Here is a 22,166-nt window from a genome sequence, read left to right as displayed (position 1 = left end):
CCTTGGAGAGCAAGTAGATCAAACCAGTCAATCCTAAAAGAAATCAACCCTGAATATTCATCGGAAGGGCTGATGCTGAAGCTGACGCTCCAAATACTTTGGCCACCTGATGCAAAGAATGGACTCACTGGGAAAGACCCTGATGCTGGGAAAGACTGAAGGCAGGAGGAGAAGGGGGCAACAGAGGATGAGATGGTTGGATGGCATCGCTGACTCAATGGACATGAGTTTGAGCAAACTCTGGCAGATGGTGAAGGACAGGGAAGGCTGGTGTGCTGCAGCCCATGGGGTCACAAAAAGCTGGACACGACTTAGCAATTGAATAATAATCTCAGTAGAAGCCATGAATAAGTAAGGGATTATACCAGTAGAAACACTGCCAGTTTGAACAGAAGGGGATGGAAATAGGCCAGAATGAAGGAGGGGTGCTGAACGTCTTGGATTCTGCAGGACAGAACCACAGAACCATATGCCTGTGACAGCTCTATCTTTCACAAAAAGAAAGGTGATTCAGAGATCATCGGGGCTGGCACTCCTGTCACGGGCCCACTGATCAGGCTGGCTCCTCCTCAGTTTCAAAGGGTGGGGCTACCTCTCAGGTTTCTGTGATCCGGCATGTCCCCACCCAGTGTCCCAGGGGGAGGTCACCCTGCAGAGGCACTGGGGTTACTGTGCTCTCCCGATGGATCCAGAAGATAGTGCACTGAACCAAAAAGGATTATGATGGAGCCTTAAGATCAGATGGAATTTGCCTTGTAACTTTCTGGGCTTGCTGGAGACCTGTCACCCCTTCCTTCTTTCCTATTTCTCCCTTTTGAAACGGGAGTGTCTGTCCTGCCACTGTATTTTGGAAGCACTCAACTTGCCTGGTTTCACAGGTTCTTAGCTGGAGAGGAATTTTGCCTCAGCGTGAATTGTACCTCAAGTCTCACCCATATCTGACACAGATAATATTTAAAGGAGACTTTGGTTTGGGGGGAGGTTTTTGTTTGTTTTTTAAGCAGGATTAACACCTGTCTGATTTATCTTTATTTTTTGTTTTATTTACTTTTACGTGCAGCATGAGGGATCTTAACTCCCTGATCAGGGGATTAAACTCATGTCCTCTGCACTGGTAGTATAAAGTCTTAACCACTGAAGCACCAGAGAAGTCCCTTAAAGGAGACTTTGGACCTAGATTTTAGTTGATGCTGGAATGAGTTTGAGGGACGTTGAGATGGAATGAATGCACTTTGCATGTGAGATGGGTGTGATATGGGTGGGCAGAATATTATGCCCACCCAATTTTTTCCCCCCCGAATTCATATGCTGAAGCCCTAACCCTCAATGCAACAGTATTTGGTTAAGGGGCCTTTGAGGTATTTAGGGTCAGAAGAGGTCATGAGGGTGAGGTCCATCTGAGAGGGTTAGCACCCTTCTAAGAAATGAAAGGGAGTTCACATCCTCTCTTCTCTTTCTGCCATGTGAGGACACAGCAAGACTGGCAGGCATCTGCAAGCCAGGAAGAGAGCTCTCACCAGAAACTAACTCTACTGACACCTGATCCTAGATGTCTAGCCTAGACTGCACGAAATTTCTGTCACTGAAGGTCTAGGGTATTGTTCTGGTCCAAGCAGACTAAGGTTCTGTAATCTATACGTTTTCTTAGCCATCCACGGCCCGCATCTCCGGACTCTGTTTCCCTTTGTTATCCTGCATCCCACATGGAGTCAGGACCACAATCCAGTCACTTTTGACTACTCCTGCTCCCAAATGTGAGCACACCTAGTTGTCCTAACAGTGCTTTTCATTTTTCATTCTAACTCTTTGCATCTCAATATCAAAGAACTCTGCTGCCCAAAGAGTTAAAGCCACGACATCAGAAGGGGCTGGAAGGATGAAAGATCTACTGCGGTTGTGCCCTGACATAGCTGTATCCAGCTGTCACTGTTTATTGAGAATTAATAAAACAAGAGGTTACACAAGAGAACAGAGCTTCTCTTGGCTCAGTCTTCTGAGGACCGCTTTGCTACTTTGCCTAAAAGGAATTCCTGGAACTTCCCACACGATGCTCCACACTCAGGCGTAAAACACCAGTGCGAGGCTCTCCCCGGCTCTGCCCTCTGCTTTACTGACATAGAGACAATCGCAAATTGACTGGAGGACTAAACTCCATCCCACCTCAGGGGCAACGGGCAGGAAGAACACTCATGGGTGGCTTACCACCGTGGTCCAGGGCACCTGGGGGATCCTGGTGTAGGTCATCGTTAGGTAGATGATGAGGAAGAAGACGGTGAGGACCCAGTAAAACACAGCTACGAACATGACCCAGCCAAAGGCAGGGACCCGGAAGTACTCCGTTCCAGCGATGAGCGTCCATACCAGCAGTCCCAGAACCTGTCAAACGGGAGAGACAGTGGGAAGGAAAAGGGAGATGGAAGAGAAAATAAAGGAGGAGGAGGAAGTGGAGACAGAGAAAAAAAAACAATCAGGCAAAGTGTCAACTACAAGTTTCATGCATACATATGGATACATGTAACAAATGTGACTGGGGCGCAAACTCACATTCCCAGGAATACTAGAAAGGGAAAATGAATGAACAGGGCAGGCTGGGCAGAGACCAGGACAAGCAGGAAGCCCATGCCTCGTCTCTGCCCAGCTCCGGCCAATTGCTGTGGGCTGTCTCGCTCTTTCTCCCCGCCTGCCCCCAGGAAAACACAGAAACTCAAGTTTGTATGTGCTGGTAATCTTGATTTTTAAATGCCAACCCTGGAATTCCCTGGCAGTTCAGTGGTTAGGACTCGGCACTCTCACTGTGAGGGCCTGGGCTCAATCCTTGGTCAGGGAGCTAAGAGCCCGCAAGTCTCATGGTGCGGCATGCATGCATGCATAATGAATGAATGAATGAATTAATCAACAAATGTTAGCACTAATAAAGAGGGACAAAACAACACACATCTGTGGCTGGAATCTGTTCCCGACACCCGTCAAGGGAACAAGAAACAAGCTGTAGGTTTATTCCAGCAACACTCTCCCGACTTCACCGCTGCTGCTGGGTAGGACCAGCCCGAAGCTCTGTCATGTCAGCACTGAGTGAAGGAAGGATGCTGTGGGGATTTCTGGTTCTCAAGGAGGGAGGCCACAACGAAGTGTCTGTCTCCCACCAGGGAGGCCCTGTCTCCCTCCAGGGCCCAGGAGGACTGCATTCCTGAGTCACAGGCAAGTTGGCATCTAAACCCTATCCCCAGGGGACAGCATCAGGTATCTGGGACAGGCGCTGGCTGCTATGACTTGGATCAAGCAGTTTCCTTCCTGTCTCAGCTCTCTCCATGGGATGTGACACAAAATGGACTCTGATCACTCTGGTCATTCGGCCTTGACACCTGAGCACCTACCATGGGCCAGGCTTCCTGCTCATGGGCCCCGGGGACAGAGCCAGGCAGAAACCAAGAAGACCTGCTCAACACACCGCTTAAGAGTCTTGTGAGGGGAGATACACAAACAGAACAGTCACAATTGTGAACATGCTATGAAGGAAATGAAGGGTGTGACCAGAGTCTCTAATAGGGGGCCATGAGCTTGCGGGCAGGAAAGGCAAGAATCAGAGGGGGCCATGCTGAGGAAGAGTCTGAAGACCCACTAAGAGTATGAAGACGGCTAGGCGGATGCTGTCCCAGGCAGAGGGCATGATGTGAGCAGAGAGCTGCAGGGGAAGGGGCTTCTAGAACCTGTAGAAAAGTGGAGAATGTTAGGACATGGGTACAAGATGTTAGAAGGCTTGGCGACGGTTAGATTCTGTGTGCTGGGACACCTAAGGACTTTGGACTTTATTCTAAGAGATAAGGGAGGTTATTGAGGGTGTTGAGCAAGACAATGATATGAACAGGTTAAGTTTTTGTTAAGATCACTTTGGCTTGCATGGCAAGAACGGGTATGTAGGTGGCTGGGTTGTGGGGTGGAGAGACAAATTCAGAAACTGTTGTAATAATCCAAGTGGAAGAAGAAGACGATGTGTTTAAGATTAAGACACTGGTGAGTACTGGGAAGTGAATGATTGAAGGCAAATTTCAGAAGGAGTCAGGACCTTCACGGATTTGATGGATTAGATTACGATAAAGTGGAATTACACCCGGGTCGCTGGAAAAACTCCCCAGTGGATTAGGTGTCACCTCCTCAGCTGAAAAGATGAAATACAGGAACAGGTTAACAGGGCTGATTTGGGCTCAGGTTACAACCTTGCCCATTGGAGCGAGCCTGGGACCTTGGGATGGGGTTAGAAGTGGATGGTCCAGGGGAAGAGTTCAGGCCCTGCTTTAGGAAGGAAGACTTCCTGGGAGCATCACTGAGTGAGCATCACTAAGACAGGTTTCCAGGGGACCTCTGAAAGTGCTCATGGAGACAAGCCCACCTCCCTGTCAAAGTCTGGATGTCTGCACTGGGGAGCAGAGAGCAGACTCTGAACACTGCTACTTTCCCTCCTTGGAGCTGAAAGCTGAGGTTCTTCTATCTGCCTGATGTCCTATGTGAATCCAAAGAAGCGTTTATGTACTTTGGGGCTCACACCTGTGGCAAAGGAATTTATTGAAAGCAAAGAAGTATCAAACAGGATAAAATTCCAGAAAGTGTCAAGACTCCCACCCCTGGGGTTATGGTCCAGAATTCATCATAACTGACAGGTAACCTACACACACACAGATGTGACATTCCATTGTATCAATAGAACAGGTAGCACATGTCATCTGGCATGGCAGGATCTGAAATAACAGCAAGGGCTTCTTGATTCAAACTGAAGGGGTGGGAAGGGTCCTTTGTTGAGGATTCACCCAGGAAATAACCATGGGAGGAACCACTGCTAATGGGGCTGGTATCTCTCCAGGAGCATGCAAGGGTTTGAGAGTTGCCAGGATAAGCTCATATCCAGCTACATGGGCTTAACTAAAAGCCCTTGACTCTGAATATGAAAATGCTTTTCATTACTAAAAGCAAGTGGAGTCCAGCAGTGGTCATCTTTTACAGACAAGGATGGTATCTCTAACTGAGCTATCAAAGAGTAGGGATCTTTGACCCAATATCTCATCAGCAAACACAGGAAAAGAACCGTCAAGAAAAGACAGTTTTCTTGGAAATTGTCTTCAAGAAAATTCCTACTCAAGTGAATTTCTTGAGCAACTGAAATACACCCGGAAGCAACTTTTGTCTCTCACTATAACCAACGCTGATGAAAACCGCTCTACAAAACCACTCATCTCCTGTTGTGTGTGTGTGTGTGTCTGTGTGTGTGTATTTAAGACAAACTCTACATATTTATTTGCTTAGACTTCAAAAATACTGTTTGTTTTTCACTGACAAGCATTATTTTAGGCTAATACTTTTTTTGGAATGGTAAATCTGAGACCTAAAAAAAACTTTTCAAAGTGATAAATGCAGGCAAAAATAAACATGGCAGTAGACAAAGCATATATAAAGCATAAAAAGAAGTTATAACCCCCAGCTACCAGTTGTAAATTCTCAAGAGAAACCAACATAAAAATTTTATGTCTACCCTTCTTAACTTCTTTCGCTTGCATTTATCACTATCATTACCACCTGCCAATTCTTTTATCTTTCCTTTGAAAATATGGACCACTCGGTACAGGGTGCCTATAACTTCTGTCTTTCAGTCAGCCGTACCAAGGAGGCCCTTCGTTCAGATCTATTTCGATTCTAACAGCTGCCCAGTTTTCCATAATTCATGGGACCTGTTCCCTATGGAGAAAAATTTAACTTGTCACCTTTATGCTTCTACAAAACATGTCCAGGGAACATTCTTATAGAATGTATGCTGCTGCTGCTGCTGCTAAGTCGCTTCAGTCATGTCCGACTCTGTGCGACCCCATAGACGGCAGCCCACCAAGGCTCCCCCATCCCTGGGATTCTCCAGGCAAGAACACTGGAGTGGGTTGCCATTTCCTTCTCCAATGCATGAAAGTGAAAAGTGAAAGTGAAGTTGCTTAGTCGTGTCTGACTATTAGTGACCCCATGCACTGCAGCCTACCAGGCTCCTCCATCCACGGGATTTTCCAGGCAAGAGTACTGGAGTGGGGTGCCATTGCCTTCTTCGATAGAATGTATACACCCCTGCAAACCCGAATTCCCGAATAACAGTCTTAGAAATGCAATTTCTAGGCTATTTTAAGCTTCAGAGGTACTGTCAAATTAGCCATCAAAATTCTTGTGCTAACTCATCTTCTCATCAGAGCATGCCTGCTCTTCCTTTCCAACCTCATTAAATGCCCAGGTCTTAAATGATTAAAAACCTGATTTTAAAAAAGAGAGAATGAGATCTCGTTTGCCTTTCACTGCTTGGCTGAAGTACAGCGCAGAGGAAAGTGCACAAATCCTAAGCGAACAGCCCAGTGGATTCTCACAAACTGGACTAACCTCTGTCACCAGCACCCATCTCAAGAAACAGAGCACTTGGGGGCTCCATCCTCACTCCTAGTTAACTTCTTCCTTCCTCCGATGGGAGCAATGCCCCTGGCTTCTATCATCCGTGGTCTGGGACTTCAAAGACATGGAATCTTATCATCCACGCTCCCATGTTTGGTTTCTCTCACTCAGCAATGAGAGTTTCATCCACGACACTGGCCACTGTGTTTTCACAGCACCAGTTCTCAAACATCAGAGAACTGCCTGAAAGGGTCATTATCAGGTGAAGAGGCTCCGTGCCAGAGTTTGTGATCAGGAGCAGATCTAGGAAGGGACCTGAGAATCTGTGTTTCCAACAAATTCCCAGATGGTGCTGTTGGTCCAGGGACCTCACGCTAAGAACCACTGATGTACAGTATTCTTATTTTAGTCTGCATTTTCCTGATCAGTTGTGAGGATGGAAGAGCATCAAAGGCTTATTAGCCACTTCCCGTTATGATTTACGGATATTTTTTACAAAATCATGTCCTTACTGATCTGTAGAAATCTTTACATAACAGGAATGGTAACCACCAACACTTGTGGCAATCTTTTCCCATCCAGTTTTTTTCTTAAACTTCAGTCTTCAGTCACATGGGAGTTCAAAATTTTTACACAATTAATAGGTCACTCTTTGAGCCTTCTTTTATTCCTACGTGCTTAGGAAGGGCTTCCTCAGGACCAATATCATAAAAATATTCTCTGATATTTTCTGAGAGCTTTGTGTGTTTGCTTAATCTTCAAACAAACTAGAACTGAGTTCTACAGATGGGGTGAAGAAGGTCCAATTTTCTTTCTTTCTCGCAATTGGTCAGGTGATCTGTTATCACACACTGGTGACGTCTCACATACTGGGTCAGTGTCTGAAATTTTTATTCTGTTCCACGCATCTGTTCCGACTGCTATGAGCTGTGCTCAGGTGCTCAGTCGTGTCCAACTCTTTGTGACCCCAAGGACCTTAGCCTGCCAGGCTCCTCTTCCCATGGGATTCTCCTGGCAAGAATACTGAAGCATGTTGCCATCTCCTCCTCCAGGGGATCTTCTCGACCCAGGGATCGAACCTGCATAACCTGTGTCTCCTGCATCGGCAGGCAGGTTCTTTCCCACTGAGCCACCAGCAAAGCCCTATTGCGTCCACCTGGCAATGCTATGCCAGTGCCAACTCCTATAGCTTTGGCGTATATTTCAGGTTTGGGGAGAAGAGATGTCAAAATGAACACATGAATCTAATTTTGTTCCTTTCCCAAAGCCTTTTAAAACTTTCATCAGAATGAGATGAATAGGAAAGGAGACAAAAGTAACATATTTTTCTGAGCTTGGATGCAGAAGGGGCCCCCCTGAGTACCCAGCACAGTGGATGAACACAGACTCCACTGAGGCTCAGCATGAAATCTTAGAACCTCAGGTGCAAAGAGAAGATGCTTCAAACGACCAAAGACTCACCAAGGATCAGAAATCAGAATGGCTTTTCACCTTTTCCAAAAGCAGACAGGATGTTAGAAAATAATGACAAACGGTTTCAGATAGGAAAGTGATTTCTAACCCAGAAATGACCCAGGAAAATTACCAATGAAGAGCAAGAGGCAGACGCTTTTTTTTTCCCTCCAGATACGCAATTTCTAAAAAAATCCACCTTCCACACATTCTTTCTCAGGAATCTACTGAAGGATATGACCCAACAAAATGAGGGCATGAACTCTAAAAGAGGAACGAAAGAGTAAGCCAACAGAACTCTGGTAAGCTCCCAGAGGAGGGGAAATCTAGACATGATAGGCACCCCAGGCACAGACAGTAACCAGGTCAGACTGGAGCCAAGTTACTCAAAAGACAGACATGGTGACGGCCGTCAGCTGAATGCTATTTTCCCTACTTTTTCACCTGGTGAGACTATTGGGGAACTTGCTCCACCTCAAGTGAGGGAGGAAGCCAAGAAAGAGGAAGATAAGGGATCTAGGGAACAAGACATTCAGCCCAACAGAAAGATAGAAGGGGTTTCAAGGTGAAGGGAGATCCCCAGGAGAAATTTGTCCAAGTGAAAAATGAGAACTCTGATTATCTGATGGGACTGGCTTGTGGGAGACTTTACTGAAAGGCTATTGGACAAATGTGAGAGCAATTAGCTACAAAGACAAGTGAGCAAATTTTTAAAAATTATGCATGCTACTGACTTCAGTAAAAACCAAAAGAGAGTTGTTTGTAGTTATGAGTTTACTCTAATACGCGACTCTGATACTCACATAGAGATGATAATAAATATTGGATACTGACCTGAACAAATGATAATACGGAGGAGGAAAGCAATAGGGATGGGACTTCCCTGGTGGTCCAGTGGCTAAGACTCTGAGCTCCCAATGCAGGGGGCCTGGGTTAGAATCCTGGTCAGGGACTTAGATCCCACCTGCCACAGCTAAAGATCCCACATGCTGCAACTAAGATGCAGCACAGCCAAATAAATACATTTTTAAAAAGAAAAGCAATAGAGATGATGCAATGAACTGAATTCTTCAGTGACTACCTTGAGGAATAAAATTCCTTGCCCCATCCCCACTCCCAGCCCTAAATGGTACCAGATATCCATGTTTTTCTATGAAGAAAAGTTTTTTAAATTGAAAGCCTTCCACCTGGTGACCTCTTGAGGCTGTCACTGAGCCTGGCTGGCCCTCTGCGTGTACTTCCCCACACACAGCTTCCATACCCTCTGTCCTGCGAACCAAGGAAACAGATGCCTTAGGTTTTGCAAAATTACACTGAGCTTGTCCATGAGGACTCTCCTGCCTGTGAAGCCTCTGAGCCTTGTGACAACTGTTCTGCTGCAGAGAGGAGTTCAAAGGGCCTCGTTTATTCAAATGTCTACTGAGCATCTCTTATGAGCCAGGGCTTTTTCTAGGCACTACTGGCTGGCTGATTTCTTTCTCACTTTAGCCTGGAACCAGCATGATTACCATCTGTCTTTCAGTCTTCAAAATAGACAGGTGACTTCTGATGACGAACTAGGCTACCCTGGGAGCAATGTACCAGCTGTTCCCAGCTGCCTTTGCTCCTCAGAGCTGCGCTGATCAGGAGGTGAGCTCAGCACACCTCTGAAATACCTCATTGGACTTGAAATCATTTACCATATTAATTCCTTGCAGCAAAATAGCATTGGAGACCAGCTCCTGTAGATTTACTCTTACGTGTCCTACAAGGAGAAAACAGAATAATATGACCACGCTGAGTGGTCTCCTCTTGCTATGTTTAATACCACACACATGTGACAACATTCGATCAAAAAGCTCAGAGTGTGCCCTGGTGGTGTCATGATGAGTGAAGCAGACATTTCTGCCTCTGGAGAAGGTCCATCAATGGATATCTGACTGTGAACTGTAACAAGTTCTACACAAGGAAACTAGGCTGATGCAAGACCATTAAGCACAAGGTCCCAACCTCATCTGGACGCTCAGAAGCAGTTGAAGACTGAGTAGGCAGGGACTTCCCTGGTCGTTCGGTGCTTAAGAATCCACCTTCCAATGCAGGGGACGCAGGTTTGATCCCTGGTCCAGGAACTAAGACCCACATGCCAAGGAGCAACTAAGCCCTCAAAGTACAACTACTCAGTCTGCATGTGCTAGAGCCCATGCTCCACGATGAGAGACGCCTGTGCACCACAACTAGAGGAAGCCCGCCTGCCACAACAGAGACCCAGGAGAGACCCAACAGAGGCTGACACCAGAGCATCTCTGCTGCAAGCCAGATGCAGGGCTGGTGCTCAAGGGTCCAAAGGTGAGCAGGGCATGAGTGCCTGCCCCTGAGGACTTGGCTACCTCACGTGAGAGATGAACACAGTCCAGCTCCTTCTTCTGCACAGGGGTTGATAACCATGGTCCATGGCTACCCTCAGCCCACTGCCTGTTATGTACAGTCCACAAATGTAGCCAGTGCTCATTCATTTAAGCACCATCTAAGGCTATGACAATGTAAGTTAAATAAACAGGGTAATAACATACAGCCTTGATGTACTCCTTTTCCTATTTGGAACCAGTCTGTTGTTCCATATCCAGTTCTAACTGTTGCTTCTTGACCTGCATACAGGTTTCTCAAGAGGCAGGTCAGGTGGTCTGGTATTCCCATCTCTTGAAGAATTTTCCACAGTTTATTGTGATCCACACAGTCAAAGGCTTGGCATAGTCAATAAAGCAGAAATAGATGTTTTTCTGGAACTCTCTTGCTTTTTCAATTATTCAGCGGGTGTTGGCAATTTGATCTCTGGTTCCTCTGCCTTTTCTAAAACCAGTTTGATTATCTGGAAGTTCATGGTTCACGTATTGCTGAAGCCTGGCTTGGAGAATTTTGAGCATTACTTTACTAGCATGTGAGATGAGTGCAATTGTGTGGTAGTTTGAGCATTCTTTGGCATTGCCTTTCTTTGAGATTGGAGTGAAAACTGACCTTTTCCAGTCCTGTGGCCACTGCTGAGTTTTCCAAATTTGCTGGCATATTGAGTGCAGCACTTCCACAGCATCATCTTTCAGGATTTGAAATTTGATGCCAGCTCAACTGGAATTCCATCACCTCCACTAGCTTTGTTCATAGTGATGCTTTCTAAGGCCCACTTGACTTCACATTCCAGAATGTCTGGCTCTAGGTTACATCATGAGAAACGCTGGGCTGGAAGAAGCACAAGCTGGAATCAAGATTGCCAGGAGAAATATCAATAACCTCAGATATGCAGATGACACCACCCTTATGGCAGAAAGTGAAGAGGAACTAAAAAGCCTCTTGATGACAGTGAAAGAGGAGAGTGAAAAAGTTGGCTTAAAGCTCAACATTCAGAAAACTAAGATCATGGCATCTGGTTCCATCACTTCATGGGAAATAGATGGGGAAAAAGTGTTAGACTTTATTTTTCTGGGCTCCAAAATCACTGCAGATGGTGACTGCAGCCATGAAATTAAAAGACGCTTACTCCTTGGAAGGAAAGTTATAACCAACCTAGACAGTATATTAAAAAGCAGAGACATTACTTTGCCAACAAAGGTCCGTCTAGTCAAGGCTATGGTTTTTCCAGTGGTCATGTATGGATGTGAGTGTTGGACTGTGAAGAAAGCTGAGTGCCGAAGAACTGATGCTTTTGAACTGTGGTGTTGGAGAAGACTCTTGAGAGTCCCTTGGACTGCAAGGAGATCCAACCAGTCCATCCTAAAGGAGATCAGTCCTGGGTGTTCATTGAAAGGACTGATGCTGAAGCTGAAACTCCAATACTTTGGCTACCTCATGCGAAGAGTTGACTCATTGGAAAAGACCCTGATGCTGGGAGGGATTGGGGGCAGGAGGAGAAGGGGACGACAGAGGATGAGATGGCTGGTTGGCATCATCGACTTGATGGACATGAGTTTGAATAAACTCCGGGAGTTTGTGATGGACAGGGAGGCCTGGCGAGCTACAACTCATGGGGTCGCAAAGAGTCGGACACGACTGAGTGACTGAACTGAACTTAAGTGAAGGCTATGACGGCAGGGTCCATGGTCTTTGGCTGCAAAGCATAAAGTATCTATTATCTGGCCCTTTATAGAAAAAATGTAGCCAATCTTGACCAACGGTCCCCAACCTCTGACATCTAATGCCTGATGATCTGAGGTGGAGCTGATATGATAATAATAGAAATGAAGCATTCAATAAATATAATGCGATTGAATCAGCCCCAAACTGATCCCTGGTGCCAAAAAGGGTGGGGACCACTGCTGTGACCATTGCACTTAGTCTCTGCATCAGGAAATATATACACATGCACATACTGTTGTTTTATTTGTTTCCTGCATTGTTTCAAATAAATCAGATTATTAATATATTGGGCCACAGGAGATGACAGAACAATAAGCCTGTATCTCTTCTCTGCACCATCAAAGAATCACACCCTCCTCAAGATGATGGCTCCCAACACCAGTGGGGCTGTGTTTAGTCACCCCCACGTCACACATCAGCAGTGCTTCTCTATTTTTGAGTTTCTATTGTGTCAGCTGTGTCCAACTCTTTGGGACCCCATGAACTGTAGGTTACCAGGCTCCTCTGTCCATGGAATTCTCCTGGTAAAAATACTGGAGTGGCTTGCCATTCCCTTGTCTAGGCGATCTTCCTGACCCAGGGATCAAACCTGGGTCTCCTGCACTGAAGGCAGATACTTTACCAGCGGAGCCACCAAGAAAGCCCAAGTTTCTATTAGTAATCATCAATAATTATGTTTTATCACATACCGGTTACAAGGCAGGTAGTTAAAATTAGATTTTAAGAAATTTTCCATACATATGGCAAATGTATGTATCTTAAATTTTTAAGAATCTACTTTTTTCTTTTTTTTAATTTCTTTTAATTGGAGGATAACTGCTTTACAATATTATAAAGCAATTATCAGCAGCATTTGTATTCAGCAAGGATGGCCACGTTTTCCATTTATCCACTAGAGGGTGACCAAACCCTGCTTATGCAAGAGTCAGGAGCTCCAGTCCCTGTTCAGTGGGAAGAAATCAGAGTTTACCATCTGTCTAGAGGCGTTCTTCCACTTGAAGCACATTCCACAGAGGTGGCAAGACGCAGAATAAACTCGGTCTAGAACTTATCCATTAGACCCAGACGCAGCCTGGAAAGAGATCCGACAAGAAATGTAGCCAGCAGCTGCGGTAAGGATTAGTCAATACAAAGACTTGGGAAGGCAAATTTAATCTGTGCACCCCTACGAAGTTTTACTGAAGTGTGCTTAATACCTGCTGCTTTCACCAACAAGAAACTGTGCCTCTTTGGGCCTCTGCTTTCTGATCTGGGAGGCGGGGAAGGTCTAGTTAGAAAAACTGTTTTCAAATGGGAGTAGGCGGCCAGGACCTAGGAAATGCAGACCGGAATGAAATGCAGATCGGAATGACCCGGGGAGGGGGTGGGGGTGGGGGGGTGGAGTGTGCTTCGAACCACTTTCTTCTTGGTCATCTTCCCACTTTCACACATGCCAAGGAGGTGGGTGTCTCCCCCTGGCCCTCCCTGACCCCTCCTCAAATGCCACTATAGGAGACCCTTAGGTGCTGCAGAGCGGAACAAGTCTTGAGCTTAGGTGATGCTAGTAGTTTGTGACTTCACTTTGCTTTTACTTAGAACTTTAGTCTGACATGTATGACCAATTAAATCACTGAGGGGGCCTTCTCTGCTGGTCCAGTGGTGAAGAATCCACAGTGCAATGCAGGGGATACGGGTTTGAGCCCCGGTCAGGGAACTAAGATCCCACATGCTGCAGAGCAACTACTAAGCTGGTGTGGTACAACTAGAGAGTCCATGCTCTGAAACAAAAGGTCCCGGATGACACAGTGAAGACCCCACCTGCCACAACTAAGACTCGACACAGTCAAATAAAGAAACAAATAGTTAAAAATTTAAATCACTGAGGGACTCCACAGAAGCCCAATAGTGCCAGCAGGCAATGGAATGGAGATCTGCATACTGGGCTGGTTTAAAAATGTACCTGTGTTTAATGGGAGGTTGCCTGTCTGAATGGGAGCGGGGTTTGGGGCAGAACGGATACATGTATATGGTATGGCTGAGTCCTTTCACCGTTCACCTGAAACCATCACAACATTGTTAACTGGCTACACCCAAAAAAATGGGTGGCTCAGCGGTAAAGAAGCTGCCAGCAATGCAGGAGACCCAGGTTCGATCCCTGGGTGAGGAAGATCCCCTGGAGGAGGGCATGGCAATCCACTCCAGTACTCTTGCCTGGAGAATCCCGTGGACAGAGGAGCCCAGCAGGCTGCAGTCCGTAAGGTCACAGGACTGAAGTGACTAAGCAGCAGGAGCAATGTAAAATGCTTCTGGTGTTAAAAGAAAAAAATTTTTTTAAATATATCTACGAATTCTTTGACTCACTTCTTGGATACAAGCGTCTCTCAAGTGATTCTTATGAAGTGTGTGGCAGAAGTCACACTGCGTGATTTGGGAGACTAAGTCATGGAAAGGGTCATGTTGTGAGCACACGCAAGCGGTCTTGAGGGGAGAACCAGAGAGAGAGGAACAAGGTCTCCACCAACTTGCCAGCCAGGTGAGCGGCTGCCCTGGAAGTGGATTTCCAGGCTCAGTCAAGCCTTAGCTGGCTGCAACTCATGAAGATACCAGACTGACCCTCAGGTAAACACCTGATCCAGAACTGCCCAGCTAAGCAGAACCTGCATTCCTGGTCCACAGACACTGTGAGTTGTAACACGTGTTTACTGCTGTTTCAAGCTGTGATGCTTGGGAGTAATCTGTTACACAGTAAGAGCTTCCCAGGGGACGCTAGCGGTAGAGAACCTGCCTGCCAAAGCTGGAGACGTGGGTTCGATCCCTACTAGGTCAGGAAGATCCCCTGGAGGAGAGAATGGCTACTCACTTCAGTATTCTTGCCTGAAGAAGCCCATGGACAGAGGAGCCTGGCAGGCTATAGTCCATAGGGTTTCAGAGTTGGACACAACTGAAGTGACTTAGCATGCACGTAACAAATGACTAATACCCCAAGTGCATCCAACATGAACTGTATCCAAGAAGCAGAGTGGTAGGTAGAGAGAACCAAAGACCTAGGTTCATCACTAACTTTCTGTCCCCGCTAAGCCTCAGTCTGTGCCTCCATAAGATGGGTATAGCACTACCAAGGTTGCTGCAAGGTCTGAAGGTGTTTTGTGATCTCCAAAGATCTAGGTAAACAGCAGTCATTACCAGTCTCATATTTTTCTCCTCCAGAGGATGCTTAACAGAGTCGGCATCTTGGCAGTTAAGGGCCCAAGAGTATTTAGCCAGTCGAAGAAAGTGGGGTCTGTTCTTGTAGTTAGAACCATGGGGCTCAGGTGTCAAGGATATGCTACAGTAGGTGCTGGCACACTTTTTTCTGGGAAAGGCTACAGAGTGAACATTTTGGGCTTTCTGGGCCACATGATCTCCATCACGACGACTCAGTTCTGCCCCTGTGGCATGAAAGGGGCCACAGACACACGCAGGAGGATGGGAATAACCGTGTTCCAAGAAAACTACAAAAGCAGGCGGCAGGGACTTCCCTGGCGATCCAGTGGATAGGAATCTACCTTTCATAGGAACAGAGATGCAGACACAGAGAAGAGACTTGTGCACACATCAGGGGAAGGAGAGGGTGGGGCGAATGGAGAGAGCAGCACTGAAACATACACACTGCCACGTGCAAAGCAGCTGGCTCGTGGGAAGCTGCCGGGAGCAGGGAGCAGGGCTCGGGGCTCCGTGATGGCCTAGAGGGGTGGGATGGGGGTGCTGGGAAGGAGGTTCAAGAGCGGGGGACAGATGTATACTTAAAGCGAATTCACCTTGTACAGCAGAAACGAATGCAACGTTGAAAAGCGATTATCCTCCAATTAAAAAAGCAAAGAGAACCCATCATTCAAACGCAAGGGACTCAGGTTCAATCTCTGGTCGGGGAAACTAAGATCTCACATGCTGCGGGGCAACTAAGCCAGCACATCCCAACCAGAGAATCCGAGTGCTCTAGAGCTCACGCTCCGCAGCACGAGAAGCCCCTGCAGACCACAAGAGACCCAGCGCAGCCAAGAACCACTAAATAGATGGCAGGTGGGCCATCATCTGCCAGCCTCTGCCCTTGAGCCTTGCAGAGGCAGAGGGTGTGGTCCCCACTGCAATGCGGTCACATAGGCGCCCGCCATCCTCCCGCCCTGCACCATCGGCGCCCCCCACCCTCCCACCCCGCACCATCCTGAGCTTGTTAGAAATGCACTCTCGGGCCACCCACGAGTTCTCACAAGTCTCCAGCAGCTTGCCTTTGAGAAGGCCCTTCCTCTTCTCTTCCTTCTGACTCCCTCAGGAGCCCCATGGCGCCTGGGACTTACAACGGATCTTGGGTGACAATGACTTGATCAGAGATCTCCTCACAAGGGACACACACCAGCTCCAATATTCTCCAGGAATCTGTGAATAACACTTGATTCATGGTCCTGGGTAACCAATAAGCAAAGGAGAAGCCAGTCCTGGTCAGAGAGCGTAGAGTCTTCCAGAACCGAGAGTGGTAGCCACACTCTCGGGGTGAGAAGACTGGATTTGGTGACACCCCAAGGCCGCCTACATCCCCAAGGCTGAGGGAGCCCTCTGAGGTCAGATGCTTGCCTGGCTCCCAGCCCTGCTGGCTTCTTTCAGCAAAATTCCTTGCTGATTTCCTTCCGTTTGGGTGAAGTGCGGGCAAAGCGGGGAAGGAAAAGGGATACCTTTTAAGGAACAGCAAAGAGATGACAGGCTTATAGGGGATGTCCCTGATGGTTCAGTAGCTAAGGATCTGCCTGCCAATGCAAAGACATGGGTTCAGTCCCTGGTCTGGGAAGATTCCCACATGGCTCGGAGCAACTAAGCCCGTGAACCACAACTCCTGAGCCCGCACTCTGCAGAATTAAGGAGCCACAGCAATGAGAAGCCCCAACAGTGCAACCAGAGAGGGGCCTCCACTCGCCTTAACTAGCGAAAAGGCCTCCACTCGCCGTAACTAGAGAAAAGGCTTCCACTTGCTGTAACAAGCGAAAAGGCTTTGCAGCAGTGAAGACTCAGTGCCTCCAAAAATAATCTTTTTTAATTTCTAAAAAAAAGGAGGAGGAGGAGGAAAAAAAGGCTTATAGGGAGGAAGCAGCAGGAAGGAAAAGGAAAAAGGAACTGTGGGGTGCGGGGAGGTGTGGGGTGTGCTACGAAGCAGCACCTCCCTCTTCTCCATGGGGGGAAGCTCTCAGCGGCATCACTGTCTGTCCCTGGTACCGCCACTCGCAGCACGCATCTCATTCAGACACACACAGCCGCATGGTGCAGAGGGTCACGGCCCCCTGGGCAAGGTCAGGTCCAAAGCCGTGGTCTCCAAAGCCGGGTCTGGGGTTTCTCTCGGCTACGGACCCTCCCAGGACCGCCCACAGGGGCGTAGCTCCACCTGAGGTCAAAAACCCATCTTTGATGAACTAGTCTTCCTGTATGCTGCCGCCGCTGCATCAGGGCCCCCTGCAGGCACGTGCCCCCGGGTGAGTCCGTGTCCACGATGCGGGCAGGGATTGCCACCTCTGTCTTCCCTCCGAGGCACCAGGAAGGGAGGAGATTAGACGGAGCGGTTCACACGCGGTCAACACTACAACATCAGGAGCCATACGTCCGCTCTTTAATGTCAGCCTTAAAAGCCCTGAAATAAAAGCCAAGCACAGAGGTATGACCTGCTTCCCTCTGCCAAGGATGCCAGGCGCTCGCCCCACAGCGGCGGGTGTGAAAAGTTACTCTCATGTCAAGGAAGTCGGACCACTGCATTCCAGGTCGGGGAGCTCTGCAGCTGTCTGTCCAGGCTGCTGTCCTTCCCTCGGTCCACACGCTTTGTGGGTATCTGACTGCCTCTGAGTGTAGAAAATAATGCTGTGCATCTTTGGCCAAGAGCTCGGATCTCTCGAGTGGCAGATCCCTTTCCTTCTAGGAAGCTGGAAAGGCCATTCTTGATTCCGTGGTTTATGATTATCAGGCCTTTTTGTTTCAAACAGAAGGAAACTGGGGTGAGTTATACACCATAATCCCTGGAGAAGGAAATGGCAACCCACTCCAATATTCCTGCCAGGAAAATCCTATGAACAGAGGAGTCTGGCGGGCTACAGTCCATGGGGTCGCAAAGAGTCAGACACGACAGAGTGAGCATGCAAGCACACATATATCATAATGGTCAGTCCAGGAAACACCTGGGGCCAGGCAACCTTCATCACATGCTTGACCCAATTAGTCTTTGCCCTTGGCACCAGCTAGACCAGGCTCAGAGGGGGCTGAAGGCGACGGTCAGTGAGGTCACAGCTGCGGAAATGGAGAAAAAACACCATCTGGCCCCTAGAAACAATCAAGAATGTCAAACTCTGAAGGTGAGTCCGACCTCCACGTTTTTATGGACACCTTTTCGGAGTCCCACCACCTGCCAGCTAGTGCAACTGACCCCCAAATACCAGCTCAGTCTACACCTGTCAGGACATGAGCACAAACACGCTGCAGGCAGGAAGACTGGCATTAACAGGAAGGCACCATACTGTTCCAGCTCTCCCAGAAAGAGAGCTGGAAGGGCTGGTGCAGAGGGGGCAGCCCCACCCCAGCTGGACAGACCCATGGGTATCCCTGGAGATCAGCTCTGGCCCTTCCTTCCTTCCTTTTCAGACAGAAAAGCCCTGGAGTTCTTGCCCCAGGCTGTCAGAGAGTAAGAAAGAGGTGTGTTCTTTTTGGGGAAGGTGAAGAGGGTTCACAGGCATGTGGGATCTTGGTTCCCCAACCCGGAATCAAACCCACGTCCCCTGCAGTGGAAGTCACCAGGGAAGTCCCCGGCAGAGGTGTGTTCTTACTCAGGGAGCAGACAGGCACCTAAGGAGAGACCTAGCACCTAAATGTTAATTCTATTTTCAATTTTTTGATGAAGCTTTATACACTTTTTTCCATAGCAGCTATAGTATTTTACATTCCTACCAGCAGGGCACATGGCTTCCCTCATTGCTCAGTCGGTAAAGAATTTGCCTGCAATGCAGGAGACCTGGTTCATTCCCTGGGTCAGGAAGATCCCCTGGAGAAGGAAGTGGCAACCCACTCCAGTATTCTTGCCTGGAGAATCCCATGGACAGAGAAGCCTGGTGGGTTATAGTCCATGGGGTTGCAAAGAGTTGGACAGGACTGAGTGACTAAACCGCCACCAGCAGGGCACAAGGGTTCCAATTTCTCCGCATTCTTGGCAACACTTGTCATTGTGTCTTTTTGACAGCTGCTACCCTACTGGGTGTGAGGTGACATCTCATTTGATTTTGATTTGCATTTCCTTAATGATCAGTGACGCTGAGCAGCTTTTCATGAGCTTGTTGTTGACCATCTGTGTATCTTTTTTGGAGAAATGTCTAGCCAAGTTTTTTGCCCATTTAAAAACAGAATCTCTTGTTAAGTTGTAGGAGCTCTTTATATATTCTGGACTTTAATCCTGTATCAGACACTTGACTTGCAGATACAGCCTCTCATTCTGTCAGCTGCCTTTTTAGTCTACAGATGACGTCCTTTGCTGTGCAGAAATTTTATTAAAATTTGATGTAGTCTTATTTTCCCTACTTTGGCTTCTGTTTTGGGTGTTACATCCAAGAAACTATTGGTGAATACAAAGTCATTAAGATTTCCCCCTATGTTTTCTTTTAGGAGCTCTATAATTCAGGTCTTATCTTGAGGTCTTTAATTCATTTTGAGTTCCTTTTTGTATATGATGTAAGGTAAGGTGTCCAACTTCATTGGATGTATCCAACTTCATTATTTTGCCTGCAGGTATCCAAATTTCCCAATATCATTAGTTGAAAAGACTGTCCTTCCCCGTTGCTTAGCCGTGGCACTTGTGTTGAAGATCATGTGACCATAGATGTGCATGCTAAGTCGCTTCAGTTGTGTCCGACTCTTTGCGACCCTGAGGACTGTAGCCCGCCAGGCTCCTCTGTCCATGGGATACTCCAGGCAAGAATACTGGAGTGAGTTGCCATGCCCTCCTCCAAGGGATCTTCCAGAACCAGGGATGGAACCCACATCTCTTAAGTTTCCTGCACTGGCAGGCGGGTTCTTTACCACTAGCGCCACCTGGGACCATAGACATGAGGGTTTATTTCTGGGCTCTCTATTCTGACCCACTGGGCTCTATGTCTGCTGTTGGGAAAGACAGTCTTGTCTGTGCAGTATTCTGACCCTCACTCAGCTGTATAAGAATGAGCCTCGGGCCTGGAATGCTGCATTACCCAAGATAAAGAACCCAGAGAACCTAAGCAGGGCTTATCACCTTGCCTGGGAATATCTCTTCCTGTTTCAAGTGCAACGAATGTTCCTCTGTCCTCTGTTAGTATGTACACAACAGCCCTCAGGCACTCCCCCAGCTTTCAGTGTTTCAGACTACACAGGGGAAGGGCTGAGGTCTTTCCACTGTGGTTTGAGAGGGGTGCTCACAGGCCAACTGCCCTGTGCTGGCTAATGAGGGGAACCAGCGAATGAGGAGTGACTGATGTCTACTACTGAAACTGGTGTCTGTTCGCCATATAGGTAAAGCCTTGGTAACTCTAATACCAAGATACAATGGCAGAAGAGTCTGGAGTCCTTCCTGAGACTGGTAATCAGTAAGAGACATTCTGCTCCCTTAGGATTGTTAAATAGTGACAGTACTCAGCTTGACATCTGTCTTTAAGCCAGTACCATACTGTTTTGACGACTGCAGCTTTGTAATAAGTTTTGAAATCAGGACGCGTAAGGCCGCTAGCCTTACTTTTCTTTCTCAAGATGTTTTAGACATTTGGGATCTTTTGAAATTCTATATGAATTTTAGAATTTTTTCCTGCTTTTGAAAAAAAAAAGTCCTTTGGGGTTTTGATAGGATTATATTGAATCTGTAGACTGCTTTGTGCAGTATGAACATTTTAACAATATAAAGCCTTCCAATCACAAACACAGATGTCTTTCCACTTATTTGTATCCTCTTTAATGTCTTCCAGCAGTGTTTTGTAATTTTCACTGTACACATCTTTTGCCTCCTTGATTAAGTTTCTTCCAATGTATTTTATTCTTTTTGATGCTATTATAAATAGGATTATTCCTTTTTGGACTGTTCCATGTTAGCTTATTAAAGTAGAATGGATTTTTGTGTGTAGATTTTGTATCCTGAAAGTTTGTTTAGTTCATTAGTTTGTTCTAACAGTGGCTTTTTTTTTTGGTGGAATATTTAGGGTTTTCTACATACAAGATTATGTCATCTATGAAGAAAGGTAATTTCACTCCTTCATTTCCTATCTGCTGCTGCTGCTGCTGCTAAGTCGCATCAGTCGTGTCCGACTCTGTGAGACCCCACAGACAGCAGCCCACCAGGCTCCGCCATCCCTGGGATTCTCCAGGAAAGAACACTGGAGTGGGCTGCCATTTCCCTCTCCAATGCATGAAAGTGAAAAGTGAAAGTGAAGTCGCTCAGCCGCGTCCGACTCTTAGCAACTCCATGAACTGCAGCCTACCAGGCTCCTCCATCCATGGGATTTCCCAGGCAAGAAAAGTACTGGAGTGGGTTGCCATGGCCTTCTCCACATTTCCTATCTGGATGACTTTTATTTCTTTTTCTTGACTAATTTCATTAGGACTTTCAGTACTCTGTTGAATGGAAGTAGGGAGAGTGGACATCCTTGCCTCATCTCAGAGGGAAAACTTTCAGTTTTTCACCACTGAGTACAATGCTAATCATGGGTCTTCATATACAGTCTTACGTGGAGTTTGTTCCTAGTTTGCTGGGCATTTTTATCTTGAAAGGGTAATGAATTTTGTCAAATGTTTTTTTCATCAATTGAAATGATCATGTAGTTTTTGTCCTTCATTGTGTTAATGTGGTGAGTTATACACTAATTAACTTTCATATGGCGAACCATCCTTGCATTCAGTAATACATTCCATCTGGTCATGATGTATAGTATCTTTAACGTGTTGTTGAACTGTGTTTGCTAGTATTTTGCTGAGGATTTTTGCATCTGTGTTCAACAGGGACACTGCTCTACAGTTTTCTTGTAGCATCCTTGTCTCCTTTTGCTGTCAGGGTAACACTTGCCTCCACAGAATACAGGACATGTTCTCTCCTCTTCAATTTCTGAGAAGAATCCTTTAAATGTTTGTTAAAATTCTCCAATGAAGCCATCTTGTCCAGGGTTCTTCTTTGGTGGGAGTTTTTTGATGACTGATTTAGTCTCTTTTGAAGT

General features: G+C 46.9%; 1 protein-coding gene across 2 annotated transcripts in view; it reads right to left on the bottom strand.

The window, feature by feature from the left end:
* CMTM8 (CKLF like MARVEL transmembrane domain containing 8) overlaps positions 1–22,166 on the bottom strand; it is a 151,161-nt gene that overhangs the window by 4,725 nt on the left and 124,270 nt on the right. For both annotated transcript variants that reach the window (XM_061129089.1, XM_061129088.1), the window contains one exon: positions 2,203–2,376. In XM_061129089.1, coding sequence (XP_060985072.1) covers positions 2,203–2,376 — 174 coding nt within the window. The remainder of the gene's footprint in view (positions 1–2,202; positions 2,377–22,166) is intronic.

Source organism: Dama dama, chromosome 24 (assembly GCF_033118175.1).
Source record: "Dama dama isolate Ldn47 chromosome 24, ASM3311817v1, whole genome shotgun sequence".
Taxonomy (NCBI): Eukaryota; Metazoa; Chordata; class Mammalia; order Artiodactyla; family Cervidae; genus Dama; species Dama dama.
Note: the sequence above shows the minus strand (reverse complement) of the source record. Positions and strands in the feature narration are given on the sequence as shown.